The 21,874-nt window shown below is 38.7% G+C and overlaps 1 protein-coding gene across 1 annotated transcript in view; it reads right to left on the bottom strand.

The window, feature by feature from the left end:
* Nucleotides 1-766: 766 nt before the first annotated feature.
* The window catches only part of DSG2 (desmoglein 2), a gene marked incomplete at both ends in the record, with an annotated part of 45,307 nt that continues 24,199 nt past the window's right edge, over nucleotides 767-21,874 (bottom strand). Inside the window, 10 exons of the mRNA XM_082668051.1 lie at nucleotides 767-1,786; nucleotides 3,436-3,771; nucleotides 4,296-4,417; nucleotides 6,327-6,554; nucleotides 11,493-11,720; nucleotides 12,013-12,155; nucleotides 14,905-15,170; nucleotides 18,633-18,818; nucleotides 18,933-19,070; nucleotides 21,123-21,289. Of these exons, the coding sequence (XP_082524177.1) occupies nucleotides 767-1,786; nucleotides 3,436-3,771; nucleotides 4,296-4,417; nucleotides 6,327-6,554; nucleotides 11,493-11,720; nucleotides 12,013-12,155; nucleotides 14,905-15,170; nucleotides 18,633-18,818; nucleotides 18,933-19,070; nucleotides 21,123-21,289 (2,834 nt within the window). The remainder of the gene's footprint in view (nucleotides 1,787-3,435; nucleotides 3,772-4,295; nucleotides 4,418-6,326; nucleotides 6,555-11,492; nucleotides 11,721-12,012; nucleotides 12,156-14,904; nucleotides 15,171-18,632; nucleotides 18,819-18,932; nucleotides 19,071-21,122; nucleotides 21,290-21,874) is intronic.

Below are 21,874 nucleotides of genomic sequence, written 5' to 3'. Positions count from 1 at the left end.
TGATTTTATATTTATGAATTTTGCCCTGAATTATTCTACTGAATTTGAAGTATTTAATATTTTCATGATTATTGAGTGACAAAGGGAAGGTATAATGCTATTTTTGAGGTCATACAACACATGCACACACACAGAATCACACGCGCGCACACACACACACACACACAGTTATGTGCACAGAAACACACAATGTGTGTTCTTACCATGTCAGTGTTCCAAAATTCAATCAACCTTACGTGGATTGAAGGGCCTCTAGTTTTAAGGAAATCAAACAAGCAAAATGGGTCACTCAAACTGTGCGTGTATCTTTGGATAAATAAGTTGTTGATAATCTGCTAGGTGCAGGAACGTATGGAATATAGAACAGCAATGTTAAATGTTAACATGGTAGGCAAAGAGGCCCACTCAGTTTCATGGGGGGCTCTGTCGGATGGCTCATGAACTGGACACTTTGTTAATTTGATAAAATTCTTAGAAGCCAGATTTATTCTCTATTTAACTTGCTTTGTGAGTATTGTTTGGCCATAAGTCGCTCAAAGGCACCTAAGTCACAGCATCATCATTATGCCCCCTCAGTAAGTCCTGGGGCATTTCTGAATTGCACTCCTAGAAGCTGAGACAGTGAGGTTCTCTGCATATTAGTGACTGAGAAAAATTTGAAGCCCGAGGTATATGTGCCTCTTACATCTGTAAGGCTCATGAAAAGCCAGGTCCTTTGAAAACATGAAATGAGTCACTGCTAGCTAAACTCTGGGGCAGTGTCTGGTTAGGAGAACTGCTGGACTGTGCTAGGCTTGGAGACCCTGGTGGAAGATGTGGTTATTGTATAATTAGAATGACTAGACTCCTTGAAGCCTGAGTCTGGCGGAGGGCCCGGGACTCCAGCTCCAGAAACCACAGTCTTTTTGGCCATTACAGAGGTTTCGGAAGGAATCTGGTAATTAGATTGCAGAGTGGAAGCTGGTGTTAGCACTCTTTCCATCACTGTCACGTTCTGTCCTACGGCTACACTGTGCGCGGCCAGAGGGGGCTGCACACGGGAGCTGGGGGTGAGGAAGCGCTCTCTTTCCCGCACCATAACATAGTGTGCGTCGGGCAGATGCAGGGTGCCCTCCAGGGGGCCAGGTGAGCCCCCGTGAGGCTGGATGACTCTCTCGGTAACCATGATGCCACCCTCGCTAGCGTACTGCTGCTCTCCCAAGAGGGACGCCGGGGCATAGACCCGCTCTGTCACCATCAGGCCTTCGGACTGTCTGGGGTCCAGGACCACAGTGCTCAGTGGCACTGTGGAGCCCGTGGTATAGGAAGTTTCTGTCACTATCACGTTACCAGAAGCCAATGGATCTGAAAGTGGTGCAGCTACCTTTTGAGCCTGCCTAGAAGACACAGATTTTTCAGTGACTATTTCCTGAGTGACTTTCTCTGTGTTTGCTTCATGCAAAGGTTTTGGAACTTGAAAGCTGCTACCGGAGGGATAAGTATTCTCGGAATTAACCCTGGTTTGCTCATAGAATGAATGTGAAGCTGCCTTCACGTCTGTTTCTCTCATAGGTTTTGGCCTCTGCTCGATTTCCATATCCATCTCTATTTTTTGACCCCAGCAAACTTCAGCGAGTGTCTTGAATTTCCATCCTAAGTCATCTAAGAAGCCGTCATCTAGCTCTCCTTCAATAAAACTGCAACAGCCAATGGAACCCTGGAGAGAGTCAGTTTCTTCCTGAGAGTAAACCAGAAGGCAGTCTTTGGCTGTGTGAATGTCATCTTCCTCGGCATAAGAGGCAGCTTTCTAAAACGGAAAGAAGAACAGGCATACAATGAGTGATGCACTTCCTTTAAGAACAAGCCTCTAGATCCCTGCTCAAAATGTTTAACCTCTGTCTTGTAGTTAGACAAGAAACACCAGAGAAGCACAAATTGAAGGACATCCTACAACAGGACTGGCCTGTATTCTTAAAAAATATTCATATCATGGAAGATGAGAAAGGCAGAGGGCATTGTTTCAGGTTAAAGGAGACAGAAGTGTCATGACAACTAAATGGAAAGCAGGGCCCTAGACGGGAAAAACAGTGGCTATAAAAGACATTTTGGGGATAACTGGCTAAACTGAAATATGCAATGTGTCACTGTTCAATCTCTGTACTGTGGTAATGTAAGAGGATGTGCGTGTGCGTGTGTGGGTGTGTCTGTGTGAGAGAGAAAGAGTGACAGACGGAGGGAGGGAGGGAGAAAAGGCAAAAAGCAAATGTGGCAAAATGTTAATATTTGGGTAATCTGGGTGAAGACTATATAGGAGTTCAAACTTCCTATTATTCTTGCAAAATTTCTGATGAGTTTGAAATGATTTCCAAATTAAAAGCTGAGCACACATACATAATCAAGACTGGTTCACGCAGGATTAGAGCAGAGAGGGAAAAAGATACTGAAATAAAACGGGACACCAGAGTGGAGCCCAGCAGTGAGATGGGAAATGGATGAGAAGTGCTCTTCCTTGACACTGACCAAATCACCATTTCCCCATCTACTTGGGGGCGGGCAGATGGTATGAAAGAAGGGAGAATGGGAGGGAGCAGAAAGTGGGAAAGCACTCAGGTAATTTGCAGCCATGCAGATGGGAGGGGACAGAAATAAACTGGCCTCTGTGGAAGCCCATCCCCTCACTCCTCTCAAGGGTCCTTCAGGCCCCTAGCAATCTGACTCTGCCCATCCCATTCCCAGGCATGACCCTGTTCTCAAGAGAAGCTTCTAATTTCTAATCCCAGGCATGAGCTTCTGACTGCATCCCATCATCTTTCCTGAAACTTTCCTTCTAATTTTTTATGAACCACCTCTATAGTGAACCAAGTACTTGCCTTCAAAAGAAAACACTTAAAGGGACATAACGGATTGTGTTTTTTAGGTCACATAGTCTCTCCCCTCCCACCCTACCCGGCGCATCCCTAGCAAGTCTGCTCCTGCAGGGGGACAGCACTTTCTGACCCACTGACATCAGCCTGGTCATGTGACTCGCTTTGGCCAATGAAACGTGAGTGGGAAAAGGCAGTGGCTTTGGGGGTCATTGCCAGGTTTGGCATTGCTCTGTTCCCTGCGCCCCAAGGACGCCAGCTTCCTGGGCACAAGCTGTGCTCTCAGCACACATCTTGGAATGTGGACCACATGGGGCAGAGCAGAGCTGCATCGAGGGGCAAAAGCACGAATGTGGGGAATACGCCCTGGCGAGAAGCAAGATCGTGGGGTCATTTGTTGTCACCACATAATTGAGCTGGCTGGCTGACCCAGTGGGTCACACCTCTCCCTTCTCATTGCCTGTAAGCATTCTCTTAATGAAAGGAACGATGTCCCATTTAGATCCAAGAAAATGATTACCCTGATAACATCACGTTCGCATAGAAATGTCCGCCCCCCTTTCCCCGCCAATACATAAAAAACACCACTTACTTCAGTGAAATAACTTCTTAAGAATTCCTCATTCACTGCCACCGCAGCTGCTCGAGCTCCGGCCCCTTCTCTAGAAGCCACCGTGGCTCTCGTGGTCCTAAGGGTTTCCGTGGTCATCAAGGCTCCTGCTGTCCCTGTAACCTGGGTGGCCCCCCCTGAGACGAAGCTCCTGTATTCCTCCCATCGGCCGTCCACCTCGGACATCTCATGCTGCCCTTTGATAAAGGAAGCGGAGCTGCTTCCTTTCACGGTAGCACCCTTGGTGGTCACAGCCCCTGCTCCGCCGCCTACAGCTGCACAGTCTCTGTGGTCTGCCTCTAGAAGAGGCAGCACTGCCTGTGAGAGCAAATACAGCCGAGTCACGGACGGTCAGTACGGTTGGTAGAAGGACCTGAGCTAAGTGAGCGTATGCAGGGAATAAGATATTTCCGCAGAGGCAAATTAGGAAAACTGTGCTTGAATGACTTCTGCCGGCCCTGTGCATCGCGTGGAATGGAAATGTAGAAGCAGCTGGCTGTGGAAGACAGCCATTTAATACCGGGACAAACATTTCTACCTAAATCCCTACACGCGCTTCCTCTCTTTAACCTTTGTTCTACATTCTCGGTGTCACTGCCTGATGCTTCTTCTACATTCTCTGTAACTTAGGACCTGTCAGGGTACAGCAAAACCACCTCAGCTCTGTCCTGGCAACAAATGCAAAGTAAGTTGTTATTCGAGCCCTGTGTTTAACGAAGGCAGGCGAATGAAATCTGTAGTAACCACTTTACTCTCTCATGACCTCAGGTGTTAGAAACACTTCCCAAGGCCCCTTTAAAGCAGAAAAGAAGACGTGTTCTGTTGACATCTGATTATCTGACCTTGTCTTCAGGTGGTGCCCCTTCGTTGTTCCAAGGATGCAGCATCTCTATGGTACCAGGGATGGGGGTAAAGCCTTTGGCACCCTTCCCACAACGGCACTTCAGCAGTAGAAGGGGTACAACTGGACAGAAACAAAATTGAGTACAGATTTTCAAATTTATGTTGCATAATTTTGGAATTTGCGTTATCACTTCCTGAGTTCAGTCTTCACTTATTTACAGCCCTATTTTTCTGTTCTTCCCCTGATCTAACGTCACCAAGCCTGTTTTGGGTGAGTTATACCAAAGCCTAAAGGCAGGATGAGGGAGTCATGGATTCAGAGTTCTTGGCCATCACAAAGACTGTGGTCAACAAGTGGAATACCGAGACTGGATTCGATACTATCCAAATCATCAAAACCAACTTAAAGGCTGAAATTTTTGTGTTTTTTTAAACCACTTTAATTTTTAATATGAGAAAATTCACCATCTAAAATATATATATGTGTTAAAAAAGAAATCAGAAGTCCCTAAGGGTAGAAAAGCTTTAATATATTCAAATATTCTAGAACATGAGAACTTCTATAATACTTCACCACTTTACCCTGGAGTAGAATTTGGCAGAAGGCATGACTCACTGAGGTTCCAGTTAACCTTTGAATTACCTAAGTACTATTTTCTAAAGCGATTCCACATTAAAAACCCTTAGAATATATATAACATTTTATCTAGAAGTTAATAAAATTTCAGAGCTCCCTCCTTCAATTTTATTCTACCTCCAGGATGAAGTAAAGGCCAATGCTGGCCCCTTAATCAACAGAGTAAAGAATTAACCACATCTGCAAGCAGCCCACCCCAAATTAGCTTTTATTGACGCTCCCATGTGGCAGCTTCCAAGGAAGAGCTGACTACTCCCTAGGCTCCTTTTTATATAATAGTCCCTATAGTTACTATGCGTAATGAAAAGACTGAAATCAGCCAGGGGTAATTCAACAGATGTTTATCAAGTGTCTGCCATGTGCGAGGCACCATGTTAGGTGCTGGAAAATCTGAGATGAGAAGGCAATGCAAGGAATCTCCAGGTAAAAGATGTAGTCCTACCTACCTATAAACTTGGTAAGCTGAGACAAGTCATTTATCATCATGTCTGTATTTTTACCCATTGAATGGAGATGATGGTATAAAAGTGCACTATAAACTGTTGAGTGCTGTGCATTCAATTGAACATCTACTAATGGCTTTGACAAGCTCGTCTTCTGACACTGTAATAACTGAGGCTGCCCTGGAGGCGTTTCTCTGCCCGTGAGCAGGGGTCAAGTGGACTGGTTCCACACGACCCCAGGCTGTAGTCTTCTGTTCTTCAGTGAAAGGAAACCCAAGGTTGTTGGAGGGCATGCAAGGAGGGGAGGGCTGGTTGTCACTGTTGGGAAACATACAAGTGCTCAGGGGGTCTGGCTCCTGTTGGGGCAGGTGAAGAGGCAAGCCAAGCAGAGGGTCTGGGGAGGTGGAGCTCTGACAAGATGAATGTGAAAAGCAAGGATCGATGGGAAAAAGATGAGTTTGTAAAATAACCTTGTAACCATAATCTAAACGCATGCAACAAATCTTTTCTGACAGCTTTCTATGCACAAGGTGCTGTTCGCAGCACTGGGTATGGAAGAGCAGACGACATCCCTCCCTCACGTAGAGCTTATCAAAATGGAGACACCAAAAAGGTTCAGGTTAAAAGGGTGTTGAAGAGCATGTACAATAACCTTGGTTATTTAAATCAGGAGATGATACATTCTTATAAAACAAAATTCGGAAGAGCACTTCAATAACTTTTGGTGAATTTATCAATGATCAATCCTTGCTTCCCTACTCACCCTCAATAGCATTCTAGTGTGTGTGATTATAGAAAAACAAAAGAAATCAATGACTACCGTAGTAACAAAATACTAAAAAAAAAAAAAAACCCTAAAAAGGTACTAACATTACTAAAAGAGCTAAAGTGTAGCTTTTAAAATACTAACATTACTAAAAGAGCTAAAATGTAGCTTTTAAAATACTTACGTAGCAAGAGCAGAAGGGCAAACATTATAAGCGCGATTGCTGCAGGTCCGAGGCCAACGTAGGAGTCAATCCACATTTCTACACAGCCACCGCCTTCCACACACTTGCAGACGGTGAGTTTAAGGACTTGCTTTTCAGGGCAACTGAAGCCTTTACTATCTGCAATCAGCAAGTGAATGTCACTCCTCCCAAGCGTTCGTTCCTTTTGTTGCAGTAGCATGCTGGTACCTGCAAGGACAAGATAAAAAAGGAAATAAAAATGAGTGATTACCAAGGAAGGGCAAGATTACATTACAGAAACATTCTTTTTTAAGATTTATTGAGATATAGGGGCTTCCCTAGTGGCACAGTGGGTTAAGAGTCTGCCTGCCAGTGCAGGGGACATGGGTTTGAGCCCTGGTCTGGGAGGATCCCACACGCCGCGGAGCAACTAAGCCTGTGTGCCACAACTACTGAGCCTGCACTTTAGAGCCCATGAGCCATAACTAATGAGCCCTCTTGCCACCACTACTGAAGCCAGCGTGCCTAGAGCCCGTGCTCCGAAACAAGAGAAGCCACCGCAATGAGAAGCCCGCGCACTGCAACGAAGAGTAGACCCGCTCACCACAACTAGAGAAAGCCCGTGCACAGCAACGAAGACCCCACACAGCCAAAAATAAATAAATTTAAAAAATTTATTGAGGTATAGTTGATTATATTATATAAGTTTTAGGTGTACAACACAGGGATTCACAAGTTTTAAAGGTTATACTCCATTTATAGTTATTATAAAATATTGGCTATATTCCCTGTGGTGTACAATATATCCTTGTAGCTTATTTATTTTAACATAGTAGATTGTACCTCTTAATCCCCTACCCCTATCTTGTTCCTCCCCACTTCCCTCTCCCCAGTGGTAACCACTAGTTTGTTCTCTACATCTGTGAGTCTACAGAAACATTCTTTAATAGCTAAAATTGTTAGCTCCAGTTAGAAGCTTTATTATTTCATAACTTCTCTATTGAATTCACTGTGTGCTTGATGAAATTAGTCCACATATGCAGGTGAATAGCAAAGGATCAGATCTGGACATACCATCCTTTTATGATGACTAATGTTAACAAATGTGTGTGGTTTACCAGATGTTAGGAACTCTTCCATTACTGGGATACAGTGACAGACAAGTGGAGAGTTAAATGACATTTCCATCGAATGACCTTTATTTTACTATTTCTTTTTTTTAATATGTATTTATTTATTTATTTTGGCTGTGCTGGGTCTTAGTTGCAGCACCAGGATTTTGTTGCAGCATGCGGGCTCTTAGTTGCGGCATGTGGGATCTAGGTCCGGGGCTAGGGATTGAACCCTGGCCCCCTGCATTGGGAGTGCAGAGTCTTACCCACTGGGCCAACAGGGAAGTCCCTATATTTTACTATTTCTTAAAAGAACTTTATTGGGGCTTCCCTGGTGGCGCAGTGGTTGGGAGTCTGCCTGCCGATGCAGGGGACGCGGGTTCGTGCCCCGGTCCAGGAGGATCCCACATGCCGCGAAGTGGCTGGGCCCATGAGCCATGGCTGCTGGGCCTGCGCGTCCGGAGCCTGTGCTCCGCAACGGGAGAGGCCACAACAGTGAGAGGCCTGCGTACCGCGAAAAAAAAAAAAAGAACTTTATTAAGGCAATTTTCAAACAGACGTAATCCAGGAAAGAGCATAATTAACTCCCATGGTACCCATCTCCAGCTTTAATAATTTTCAACAATGGGCCAATCTTGTTTCATCCAGTCCCACCCATTTTGTTCCCAACACTGTGTATTTGAAATTTTTCAAATTTCACGGTATATATGAAAACCTGAAAGACTATTACAATGAATATTGATAAACCCTTCATAAATTGTTTACATTTTACAACAATACTTTCTCTCTACATGCACACTTATTTCCCCCTGAACTATTTCAAGGTAAGTTGCAGATCTCATGACGTTCTTCAGCATAAATCTTCTAAGACCAAAGGATATTAACCCTCTCAGGAAATTCATTCTTGATATAATAATATATTTAACATATAACCCATAGTCAAACTTTTCAACTGTTGTAAAAATGCCCTTTACAGTTCTTGCTCTTACTCTCTCTGGCTTTTGTTTTTTGTTTTTTTTTTATGATCCTGGATCCAATCAAAGATTATGCCCTGCATTTAGCTGTCACCTTAGTCTCTATTAATAATCTATAACAGTCCTAACTTTCTTTTGGCCTTTCAGGACTTTGACCTTTTTGAAGTCCACTTATTTTAAAGGATTTTCCACAGTTTGAATTTGTCTGACTGTTTCCTCATGACTGGATTCAGGCTGCACATTTTTGGCAAGAGTATTACACAGAAAGTGTTGTGCAAATGACCTTTTATCTTATTTTTTTAAAAATCTGATGATTATTTAAGAAATTTTCTTTCAACATGAATAAAAATAATAACCAGTTTTCCCATGAGTAAAAATAATGATCAGTTAGAATAGTTTAAAACTTTTTCTGATATATGTATAACATTAATTAAAAAATAATTTACTTGCAAGGCAAAGATGGATGAATACAAAGATAAAAAATGAGGTGTTTGGGAGGTTTTTTTGTTTTATTTACTTTTTTTTGTAAGTAAGAGACATCCTCTTCTCATTTTAAGGTCCATATTTTATGGAATTTGATCTCCAAAGCTAGAAATATACTTATTAAATCATCCCCAAAGCTCTGGAGAAGTGAGGAAAGCATCTAGTCATTCATTTAAGGAATATGAGCTTATTAAAAGAAATATAGGAAAACATGGCCTGGAAGAATATAACTAAATTCATGATTGGCTCTGAGTGGAAAGATGGAAAGGGGAGGAAAGGCCCAAAGGGGACTTCTACTTTGTCAGTGATCGTTAAAAAAAAAAGGCCTGATTCAAATACGACAAATTGTTAATATTCTTTCAATTCTAGGTGGGAGGTACAAAGGTATCTGCCTTATTAGTCTCTGTAATTTTCTGTACTTAAGATATTTCCCAAATAAATAAAATAGTTAGGAGCTATTTATTATCATGATAGTTGGTCAATCATCTCATTATACAGCCAAGGAGAAAAAAGCCTGGGTTACAGAACCCTATCTCTCTCAATTGTCTAGATGTATACAGTATAAGCTCAGTGACTTCCTGTTATAACACTCTAACATGTATGTGTATCCTAAAGAGTTTTATGTTTCTAAGGCTAGGAAAAAATTCAAGAGCCTATCAAATTCAAACATCTTTATCTTTAGACAGAAAATCCACTGTGTATCTGGAAAGGCAACAGAGCATAAAGGTCGTGAGTAGAGACTCCACAGCTAGAGTGCTTGGGTTCAAATACTAATTCCAGCTCTTCAACTAGCTGTAACTTTGAGAATGTTAAACTTTCTGCACCTTTGTTTCCTCATCTGTAAAATGTTGATGACGGTAATGCCAAACTTCTAGGGTTGTTAATATTAGTAAAGTGCTTAGACCAGTGCCTGGCATTTCCTAAACATCACGTTTCTTAGATAAAAATAAGTAAGTCTTGGAATCCCAACAAGTTCAATGCAAAACACATTTACTATCTTAGTCAAAGAAAGGCAAACTCCAATCAAGCAGTCAGCCTAGGTGGGAGTCCCAGACTTCTGTGAGTACAGAATGAGATAATGTGAGCCAGGGGACCAACCCCGACGTGAGTCTTGAGGCCTGTGACTTAATTACCATAAGAAGAATCATCTGGATGTCTGCATCCCAGGGCTCATGCTAGTTGAAAACTTGATCTTAAGTAACCTCAATGAATCAAGATGGTGATTGTCACCCCTTACTGGGGAGACCACTTGAGTTAACCAACAACATAACTATCTTTTGCAAGTGAGTACATAAACCCTAAGAAGATTCGGAATTAAGTATAGGAATATTTAAACAAACTAAAGATTTAGTTTTAATATTTTTGCATTGTAAAGAAATTATTTGCATTTGTTATTATATTTATACACTTGTAATATTTTAAGGACAATTAGCCCTATTAACGTGACAGCTATGTAACTCCAGTTCAAAATGTGTAATTATGTTACTAATTTAGATTTATGGTTTTAGGTTGAAATATCACTGGTTTGTTCAGTATTGGACCACTGAAGAGGATGTCAGGTTTGATGTATTTATAAGTTAAATTTACTGGTATTTTAGAGTATAGGAATCACAAGAAAGTTTTATTTGTTAATTCAGATCATTGAAATACATAAAAAGGAAGCCAAATATACTAAATTTATAAATATATTGAAATGTTAAAGGTGTTTAGTTTGTAAATTGGACCAAACATGATTCAAAGCCTCTTAAAATGACTGTAAAATTTGCTAAGCCTAAGAAAACAATAAACTTAAAAGTTAAGAAAAATTGGGGTATTACATTTAAAACTTTTCTGAAACAAGCACTACCTGTTTAAAACAAAAAGAGTCTTCTGGATAGATTTTTCTACATTTGAAACCACCTTGAAGGAAGCCAACAGAGCACGTCAATAAGGGAATATGTCCCAAGATATGGATTTATGCACATGTCCTTCGGGCATGGGGGGCAAGGGGACAGACAGACTCCTTTCCATGTTTTGTCCATCACTTACCAGCTTTGTGACTTCAAACGAGCTCTCTAACTCTAGTTAAGCCAAAGTTTCCTCAGCTGTAATCAGGGAATAAGGTTATGGGGTAAGAAGTAAACATGATAATGCATATGAAGGGATAGCAGAGTGCCTGGCACATGGTATATGTTCCGTAAGAGTTATTTTTAATGGAATCATCGTTACCATACATCAAGATTTTTAGAAGGCACCTACTCTGATTGCTGTGCTTAGAGAGGCAACGTATTCCTCAGCTTACGAGACAACTACTTCAAGAGCGATTTGGAGAATACCCAGTGCAGGGGACATGGGAAAAAGATGAGTTTGTAAAATAGTTCCTTTTTGCCTATTTGTAGCCAAATACTTTAAAGATATTAGATATCTATTTCCCTTCACTCTCTCCAAATAGGGTATTTATTATTAGGCAGATCAAAGACACTATGCCTGAGTTTCAGACCCTCATTTTATAAACTCAGTTGTATTGGAAATGTAATTCATGCCAAGAAAAAAGCCTGTATTATAAGGATTTTAGATTTCTATCATGTTTAAACATATAGTCCAGTGGTTTTGCTTACTTTCTCGGCTTACTATTTTCCACCTTTCTGCCATTCCAGCTGGTTTGTCAATGACAGAGAAACTGAAAGGCCAGCTGTTTTGGGGTCCGTCCAGGTCCTCTGCGGTCACGTTCACGTATTGCACATCATCACAGACAGTCTGCACAGGGTCGACCAGTGTGGGACAATTGTCATTGATGTCTTCAACCGTGATACTAATAGTGCCAGTGATGGTTTTTCTAGGATATTCTTAAAAATAAGAAAAAGATAATGTATATTTTGGTTATACTGCTCATATGGACATAGTTTGAATTCTCTTGCCAATTTGGTAAGGAGAAGGTAGTAACCAAATTAGGATGCTTTCTATCTTAGATATGTTTTCATATTCAGATCAAGTAATATCTTTTAATCCACTAAATAAGTAGAAATGTGAAGGTTTACCCATTTGGCATTCCTACAAGATCAAAACAAAGGTCTCTGATGCTGGAAAATAAAATCTAAATGCATATAACCAAGAAAAAATGTCTATTTAATAACTTACCTTCTGTCACAGCCAAAATCTTTGCAGTGTATGTACCATTTTGGACATATCTGGATTCATAATCAGGAATTTTTACAAGTCTGATTTCAGAGGTGGCAGAATCCACAGAGATCCAATTGTCTATATCTTCAAATTTGGCATATCTGTTAGAAAGCAGACAAAATTAATTTTGAGCTCTGGATAAATTGAGACTATCTACAACTAATATCTACAACTCTTTTAAGCTTAATTTCTGCTTTCTTATATATGCTCTTATTACAGGCATTAGTTTGGAATGTTTTTTAATTTCTTGAAACTATCCTAAAAGCCCCTCTGTTTACTGTGTATCACACTTACTTTGGACCCTTCCTTATTTCTGTAACATACCCAAGACATATGTGCAAGGGCGACGCCCTTGCCTACTCACCCGGGAGGTTTACGAGTTGCTCTTCAGTCTGCCTTACAGCTTTCAATCTAGTTTTCCTTAAATTTGGAGTTAACCTTGGAGGATAACTTAGTCACCCAACAAGAACTCGTGGAGAAAAGCAGTTTTACATTCTATTATTTATTGGCATATTATCAATATTTAAAAGTATCAATTTAAAAAATCAATGACTGCCTTAAATGGAAGTACTTTAAATTTTGGGATATTGTTGATTGTTCAGAGCAATAGGCTTCTTTCAGTTAGAAATGGTTAAAAGTGAAAACAATGCTGATAAGGTGATTTCTGGGTTTATTCCTTCAAAGCAAAGGAGAATTAGTGCAAAAAGAGACAGCTTTGGGAAGGCAAGGAGAACATTCATAGTACATTTTCAGAAATATATGTAATTTAATACCATCGAGTTTAAAATGTATCCAAATACAAACCAAGCATATGAGAATTTGATTCAACCAATCATATTAATGATTTATTTTCTATTAAGTGGCTGTTTAGGCATACAAAAATGAGTGGCTAATATATGGCAATATTTGTTTATAGTGACTATTTAATATACACTCGAACTAAACTTTCCTGTCTTTTAATATTTATACCAGTAAATGATGATACATTTGGATTTTCACAAATATTTCTGAATTTCATGGCTGGAATTTTAAAGCTTGAACTTAGCTGCTGTCAATGTTTTCCCAAATAATGCTTATACCAAAGACGAAGTTAAAGTAATAAGAATCACATTTCACAATGGAATGTTTTGTGTGGTCTCATTTAAGGGATTTTCTGTTTTCTACTGTGAAAACTAGACACCATTCAAAGTAGGATGCAGCTCACATGTCATGTCAAATACCATAACAACTGATGCATATGAATAATCAGTAAAAGAGTAAATTATGACAAAGTTAAGAGAGTGATTCTTCTGCTGTCCTTATCAACATTTCTAGATTAGGTGAATACTGGAAAATTATTTCACTTAGCTGTGCCTCTCATTCCTTATCTGTAAAATAGTAGGTTTGAGTTAATCTTTAAGATCATTCTTATTCTAAAATTCTGTAAGTGTATGCTAAAAATAAAATACTTCTGAGGAGTAAAGAAACATGGTTCATTATTTTTCAAGGAAGAACATATGATCTTTTGATACAGTCATAACTCTTACTAAAAACAGCAACCAAAATTAAATAGTTAGATGGAAACAGAAGTTTCAATAGAGAGTCACAATATTATTGGAGGATAATTAATTAGAGCATCTAAGCCTCTCAGGGGATAGCGTGAGGAATCATAAGGAACACTCATTCTCAATTCTGGGGATTTAGGTGGGGACTGCCTCCTTAAGGTTAGAGCCATGGAAATAAAAAGTAGACTATAAAAGTCGAGAGAAGCTAGACTGGTTCCTGAAGTTAAGGTGGGCAAAAAGGGGTCCCCAAGACATTGCAGAAAACACAATGGAAGCTGTTCGTTAACATAATTTTGGAAAAAGGTCACTTGCTACTATTGGCCGATGAATTCCATGAAAAGGAGATTCACTAAAACGAAAGAGATTGTTGAAGAGCCTCCTCCATATTCTCATTCGTGCTATGGTTGGCCACGCATCTAAATACAATGTTTCATGAGTACTGGCACCCAGGGACATAGGCCTAAGGAGAGTGAAGCAACCGACAACTCTGGCACCGACAGCAGGAAAACATAGAAGCTGTTGTGTCTCGGGTGGCAGGTGGGGATTCTTAAATTCAACCAAATAACTACAGCTAGGTAGAACTTCATAAATAATACCTCTGTAGAGAGTCATCTTTTGATGGTATGGCTCTGAGATCTAAGATGTAAATTCACTTTGAAAATGTGAATGGATCTTGCAAACCTAGGTGTCGCTACAGAGTGGACACAATCCAGCACCTTCCAGCACAGGAGCGGCATTTAGTAGGTTCTCAATAAGTATATTCTGAGTAAAGGTCACCATGACCAAGACAAGCATTACAAAAGTTTCATCAATCCCTAGCTCAAATGGCCTGGTTTAAATGAAGATCAATTTCCAAGGCTTATGAGCAAATGAAACTGGATTCCCCATTATTAAAATATATTATGCAGCTATTTTTATTTCTCTTAACCAACCTTGTATAAAGTGGATTTTGCAGTAAATTTTATTTGCTATTTTCTTATCTCTAATACTCCTTTAAGACAGATTTTAGAAAGTGTCTTTCTGAACTTTCTCTTTGTTGCTTTTTAGCCTTCTCTACCCAGAACTGTTTTGAGGTGAGCAACCCAGCCTCTGCCTCATACTCGGGTGGTGGAGGGAAAGGGATCCTGGGAAAACTCTTCTTTGCCTCTCAGTGACATGTACAACTCTAGGAAATTTAACCTATAGACCTTTGGGGGATTATAATGGCGGGGTTCGAAGGAGTGAAGTGTTAAAATTTCATTACGATTTTTGAAAATAGGCATTCAAAGTCATTTAAAATGAAACAATATTCATAACTATCTCTTACTTTACACGGGCTACTTGTCCAGTGTCGCCATCAAAAGCTTGAAATTTTCCCATTATTTGGCTTTGGCTTGATTTTTCCACACTCTCGCTAGTGTGAAATTGGATTATGCTGCTTTTAAAATAAATGCCTTCTTTCACATTTTTCACTTTGACTTTGATCGGAATGGGTGTAGGCTTATATTTATTCTTAACTGATTTGTGAAAAGCTGCTTTGTTAGTGACAATAATGTTGACGTCAAGATTCTTCATTTCTTCATAATCTACTTCCTAGAAAGGCAAAATCAAAGGGAATGCTTTTAAAAGGGACAAAAACTAGAACACACATGTGTGGTTTTAGTGTCAGATTATAATAATTTAAAACATGAAAAATACAGCAGTACTGAGTAGTCCAACTCTTATATTGGTACCATGCCATTAAAAAGTCTGTCAATTTTGATGTTCATAAATGTTAAGGATGTTTAGGAAGCATCCCCAATTTATTTAAGGTCAAAATCATTTAAAACGTATACATTTTTATTTTTAGCAATCTGAAGTGATTTTTTTTCTTAATAAAAAAAAGTTAATGGACATCCAATATAATATTCCTTAAAATGTGCTCCAGGGGTTTGTTCTGGTGAAAAGGGCTACATAAGTAGGCACAGCCAGCTCTCTCCCATGGCATATAAAACTGAGACGTCCTGTAGGAAAAACAACTATTTAGCTTTGTTAAGCCTAGGGATTTTCAAATTTGTTTAAACGGAGAATCTAACCCCCTCCTTTTTAGCATAATGTCTATTAATATCTGGTTTGCTATTAATGCCATAAAAGATTAATCCTCCTCTAAATACTTTGATCTTTGTGAATTGTGGTATTTATTAAGTACCTTTGATATAATCAGTTTATCACTCTATGCATATTTTATGTTCCAATTTGTCCATTTTCTTTTTGAAAACATTTCTATAGTATTCTACTATTTAGATACACTTAATTTACTTAGCCATTCTGTTATTAGGCATTTCGACTATTTGCAGTTAATACTGCTCTGAACGTTTTTATACAAATTATTTTTCCCCTGTTGAGCTGCAGAGGGAAGAAGCACCCAGTCAAAGTTTATGTAGGTCCTGTTGCTTTTTATTTCTAGTGGTCCTGACCATTTAGATGTACTGACTGACCATTTTTGCTGTTTCTTCAGTATATCGTTAAATATATTACATGTATTTACATGAATTACTGCAATGTTCACTTTTGTTTTTGGATGATTTATTAGGAAATCCGTTTTCCTCTCTATAGAGTTCTGGATATATAACTTCTGCCCCCTTTATTATATGGGCCACTGTGGCATTGGGACAATAATAACACAACACAAATTGACTACAGAAAAATACACTCTTTGTGACTGTAGAATCCTTGTGAAAGTTATTGTCTTTTTAAGTTGCTCTTGCACTTCACACACTTATTTTGATGGTATGATGTATGTCGGATGAGAAATAAAATCTTTCAGCCATATGTCATTAGTATTCAAAGACCATGGAAGAATAAGACAATGGTAAAAAAAAAAAATGAGCTAGGTACTGGCGACATAAAAAATGTTTCATAGTGTTTGTTATAAATAGCCATCGTGCTCCAAAGAGAATGGAAAATTTTTCAGCATCAAGCGCAATGTATGAGGGCATATACCTCTAGTTTTGCAACTGTTAGCATATTTTATCACTCCCATTTTTGCTATCTTCAATAGCATTAAAGATACTAAACTTATTTGTTAACGCAGCTGACGCTTTTTCTCATGTGATGATTTACTATCTCTGTTTCTACAGTTTAAAGTATCTATTCTTCTCCTGTTTCTTTTTTAGACTGCTTTATTGAGGTATGATTTACCTACAATGAAATTTACCCTTTTTAAGTGTAAAACATGAGGATGTTTCACAAGCCTATATGGTTTTGCAAATATCAAGACTGTTGGTTTTAGAACACTTCCATCACTCCCCAAAAGTTCCTTTTTGCCTATTTGTAGCCAAATCACAACCCACCCTAAGCAACCACAGACCTGTTTTCTATAGAAGCGCTTTTTGCCTTTCCTAGAAATTTCACACAAATAGAATCATACAGTACGTAGTATTTTGTGTCTGTATAAAGTAGAATGTTTTTGAGGTTCATCCACATTGTAGCATGTATCAGTACTTCATTTCTTTTTATTGCTCAAGAGCATTCCATTGTATCAATAGACCACATTTTATCTGCTCACCAGTTGGTGGACATTTGGACTGTTACCAGTTTTTCATTATTAGGAATACAAGCCACTATGAACACTTGCATGCAAGTTTTTTGGTTTTTTTGTAGATGTATGTTTTTATTTTTCTTGGGTGGATACCTAGGACTAAATTGTTAGGTCACTGGATAACTACTCAATGTTTAACTTTTTATAAAACTGCCAAACTGGCTCTACCATTTAATGTTTCCACTGGCAATATATAGGAGTTCCAGTTCTATAATTCTTGCTGATACTTGGTGTTGTCAGTCTTCCTTTGATTGTAGCTTATTCTAGCAGGTGTGCAGTGGTAGCTCACATAGTCTTAATTTGCATCTTCCCTAAAGACTAATGATGTTGAGTATCCTTTATGCACACATTTGCTCTTTGTATATCTTCTTTATCTATCTTCCTTGTCCATTCATTTGAATGAAATCTGATTACCGCCTTTATACTTTGGAAGTGATTCTTTATACAATTGGAAAAGTAAATTTGTAATTTTCTTAATCTGTTGCTGTCATTTTAATACTAAATTTACTATTTTTTTCATGCCCCCTTTGATAACCCCTTTTTGTGCTACCATGGTGCATTGGGGGTATTTCTATTATTCATCACTAAGTGATTGTTTCTCCTTATGTGTATTACTGGCTTTTTATCTCAGGCATCTAGCATGGTTGCACCCATAATCTGTGACTAAAAAGTATGCTTAGTTCTGTATAAGCAAGTAAATCTATTTCGTCTCTGATGCCATTATCCATGTATTCAGTAATCATAAAGTGTGTCTTCCCTTCAAACATGAGCTAATCTTTTTCTATTTTCCTTTGCTTTACAAAAAGTCATCTAAATGCCTACAGTAGCCTACTGATAAATGGTATCAATAATTATTACTATGAAACCTCAAGTTAATTTTTCCCTATTCGGTTATACATTATCATCATTCCTCTTCCTGCTATTAGGGTTTACATACTATGCCATATATTAAGTTTTTGTAAAAATGTGGAAACCTCTGGAATCAATTTTTGTCTGTGACTTAATGAAACAGTATTTTGAAAGCTGCAGCTTTGCTTTTTATTTTAAAATCTGATAAGGTAATTCTACCATAAACCATTTAAACATACACTGATATTCTTCTTTACTTATTCTGTTAGATAAAGATGCATCCTCTAAGTTTTGTTTAAGAAATTCTGTGGGAGTAAGGGTTTTAATTGTTTAAGACCCATATGCTTAATAACACCATTAAATTTTTATTCCTTGATTCAATTAAGCACACTTAGAACACTGTGTTTCAAAATGTGACCCTCCTACTACTGACATTAGAAACACAAAAAGTGTAACCACTTACTAACCACAGAAATTGGGCTAGTAGGGGTGGCTCCTATCTCTACAACTGTGGTGCCAGTTAACTGATTATGAAAAGTACTTGTAAATATGTGGAGCTCAAAATAGATCAGTTCCCTCCTCTGGACCAGCTTCTCCCATTCCAGTTTTGAACACTAAGTACTTACCTTAATAAGGGTCACGATTCCTTCATTAGTTTGAGTATCAGTTTCTATGTGGAAATAACCCCCTTCATTTCCTGATGCAAAAGTAAAATTGGCTAACCAATTATCGGAGCCTACTTCATCTGCATCGAACACTTTTATGCGTAAAACTTCTACATTGGCTTTGTTTTCTTCAACTATTCCTTCATACTGCAAAACATAAACAGGCAATTTTTATTCTGAGGTAACACAAACCTAGGTGATATATTTTTAGTTTATGACTAAAATATACATAGGCATGTTTGTTATAAAAATAATAGTTACCACTTTATTTTCGACTACAGGTATATTGTCATTGACGTCCAAAATATGAATCTGAACTTGAGCTTGTTTTACTGGCTTATCTGTTACTTGTCCGTTGCCATCTCTTGCTTCTACCGTCAAAGTATAACTGCTGTGTTCCTACAGGGAAATAAAAAATATCCAGCTGGGGTGAAAATGAATGGCTCTATCTTTCTGGTTTTAGTTCACTTTATCATCAAGGGAATGAACCACAGTATGTTTTATTCATAAATAAGTTTCATGATCTGCTGTTAATCCTATGAAGATGCTGTTTATTTGCCATCAGAGCTTTTCCCTAATGCAGTTGTTGATAGTGAATTCTTAATTATGTCATTGGTGATATTTATCAGGAGATGAGACTCTCCTTAAAATAGTCTGAGCACAAAAGAGTGCATTCAAAATGTAGTTTGCACTATACTGGAAGTGATGGGACTCTAGGACTTGGTTTTTTCTATCCCACACATCATTTTCAGCTAAAAGTTAAGCCAGGAAAACTTAATCCTCCAAGAACACTTGACCAGTGAAGGCAAAACTGGTGAACTTTGTCCATACATCCCGGGAGATTAGATTCTTGGAGAACGTGTCCTAGAGAATAACGTTTCAGATATTACTCCAAAGGGAAACCTCTCTTCCACGTGGTCCCCTTCTGATGGCTCCATTCAGTGTGGGTGTTGTTTAAGGAGCCGGGCAGCCAGTGCCAATGCCTGGGGACCCTGTGCTCAGTGAGAGGCAGGACAGCAGAGGCTTTGGAACCAGCTGGCTGGGTTCCAATTCTGACTTACTAGCTGGGTTGGACACACATTATCCCTTTGCTCCTTGGTTTCCTTCTATGTAAAATGGGGGTAATTGTATCTGCTGCACAGGGTTTACAGGTGAAGTTAATTTGAGTTATTCCACATAAAAGGCTTGTAATAGCACCAGGCATGTGGTGAGTGCCCAATAAGCGACAGCCAGTATTTTCTGGTTAAACTTTCCAGAGACGAAGCTCATTTAAAAAAATCACATTACTAATTCAAAATAGTACTTTTCCATTCTCATTTTATGCAAAAAGGTAGAGTAGAATTTTAGGAGTAATAATATGCTTTAATTTTACAAAGACCTTGAGAGGAATGTTGAGCACCATCCTCTCCGTCTCTGGCCAGAGTCATCATTTTTCCAAGTAATACAAAACACCCTGACGGTGCCTGGATGATGATTTATATTTGATGATAATACATTGTTCTTTGGATCATCCGCATTTTACTCTGCATGCTGTTAAGACCTTTATGTCTGTAGCATTTAAAAAAACTTCTCCCTTTTTCAACTAAAATGTTCCCTTTGACTTAGAAACAAAAAATGAAATGTTTGAGAAAGCACCCTTTTTAGGAAACTGACTCAAATTTTCCTCCAATTTGGGATTTACAGTAACTCTTTCCTTTACAAATACTTCTATTACCCTAAATAGGATTCCTATTTCAAACTGTTTTCCTCCCTCTGTCTACGTATTAGTAGTACAAAAGATTCCTGACGTTTCATTATAGAGACACAAATTAAGGAACATTGCTTTGGAACTCTCTAGCAAACAGATCCTGACTGGAGAGGCCCTAGGACACTGCTTACGTAATTTTAAAGTTTTTAGCAGCCACATTTAAAAAAGTGAGAAGAGGGAATTCCCTGGCGGTCCAGTGGTTAGGACTTGGGGCTTCACTGCCAGGGCCCGTGTTCAATCCCTGGTCGGGGAACTAAGATTCTGCAAGCCGAGTGGCGTGGCCAAAGACATAAATAAATAAACATAAAAAAAGTAAAAAGAAACAGGTAATACTAATTTTAAACAAATATATTTCATTTAACCCATGGTATCCAAAATATAATCAATTCAACATGTGATCAACAAAAATATTATTAAGGTGATACTTTACACATTCTTTTTTTTCATACTAAGTCTTCCCAATCTGGTGTATATTTTCCACTTACAGCACATCTCAATTTGGACTAGTCACATTTCAAGTGGTCAATGGCCACATATGGCTGATGGCTACCATATTAGACAGCACATCCCTAGAGGAGGATTATTCCGAGTTATCCTATGAGTAAGTAACATAGACCAAAGTCAGAAAATTAGCAAAGAATTAGAGAATAACTGGAAAGACAGAGGAGAGCTGAAAAGATGAATAACATAAAATATTAATTTACCTCTCTGTCCAAGGCAATAGTGGTTGTATAAATCTCTCCTGTATCTTTATTTAGGTAAAACAATGGAGAATTAGCAGGCTCCTGAGATACGATTCTATAAGAAATTTTAGAATTCAGAGTGTTGGGCTCATCTGCATCTGTTGCGGTGATTTTCATCACAAGGGTATCTGGCATCAGAAACAAAGGTGTCCAAGATGAAACTCAACTTCTAGCATACTTAATGTATGTTATTATTTTATTTATAATATCAACTTGTTCCAAAAAGGATTCCAGGTATTTATCAAAATCAGTTTACCAAGATCAAAACATTTAATTGTTTGAGGAAATAAGTGTGAATGGAGGTAGGAATAGGAAAAATAAGGTGAGGGTGAGGCTGAGGTTAGTACATACAATTTTTAGGATGAAGTCCTGAACACTTGCTATAGGAGGGTCACAAATTTGTTTATAATAGACCTAATAACCCATACAAAGAAAGGAGAATGAACAGATACAAATACATGCTTATTAAAATATAAGCAATTCAGGAGAAGCATAGTTATTCTTTACATTCTGATCAAAGAGAAATCTCTCCTGCGTTTAACACTTGCATTGAAGTCTGACAGTTGAAATAATATGTCAAAGGTCAGCAAACTACTGCCAGTGAGCCAAAGCCAGCCAGCCACCAGCTTTTGTGAATAAAATTTTATTGGAACACAACCATGCTTATTTGTTTACATGTTATCTATGGCTGCTTTCCTGATACAGACTAAAAT

Source organism: Grampus griseus (assembly GCF_964374135.1).
Source record: "Grampus griseus genome assembly, chromosome: 12".
NCBI lineage: Eukaryota > Metazoa > Chordata > Mammalia > Artiodactyla > Delphinidae > Grampus > Grampus griseus.
Note: the sequence above shows the minus strand (reverse complement) of the source record. Positions and strands in the feature narration are given on the sequence as shown.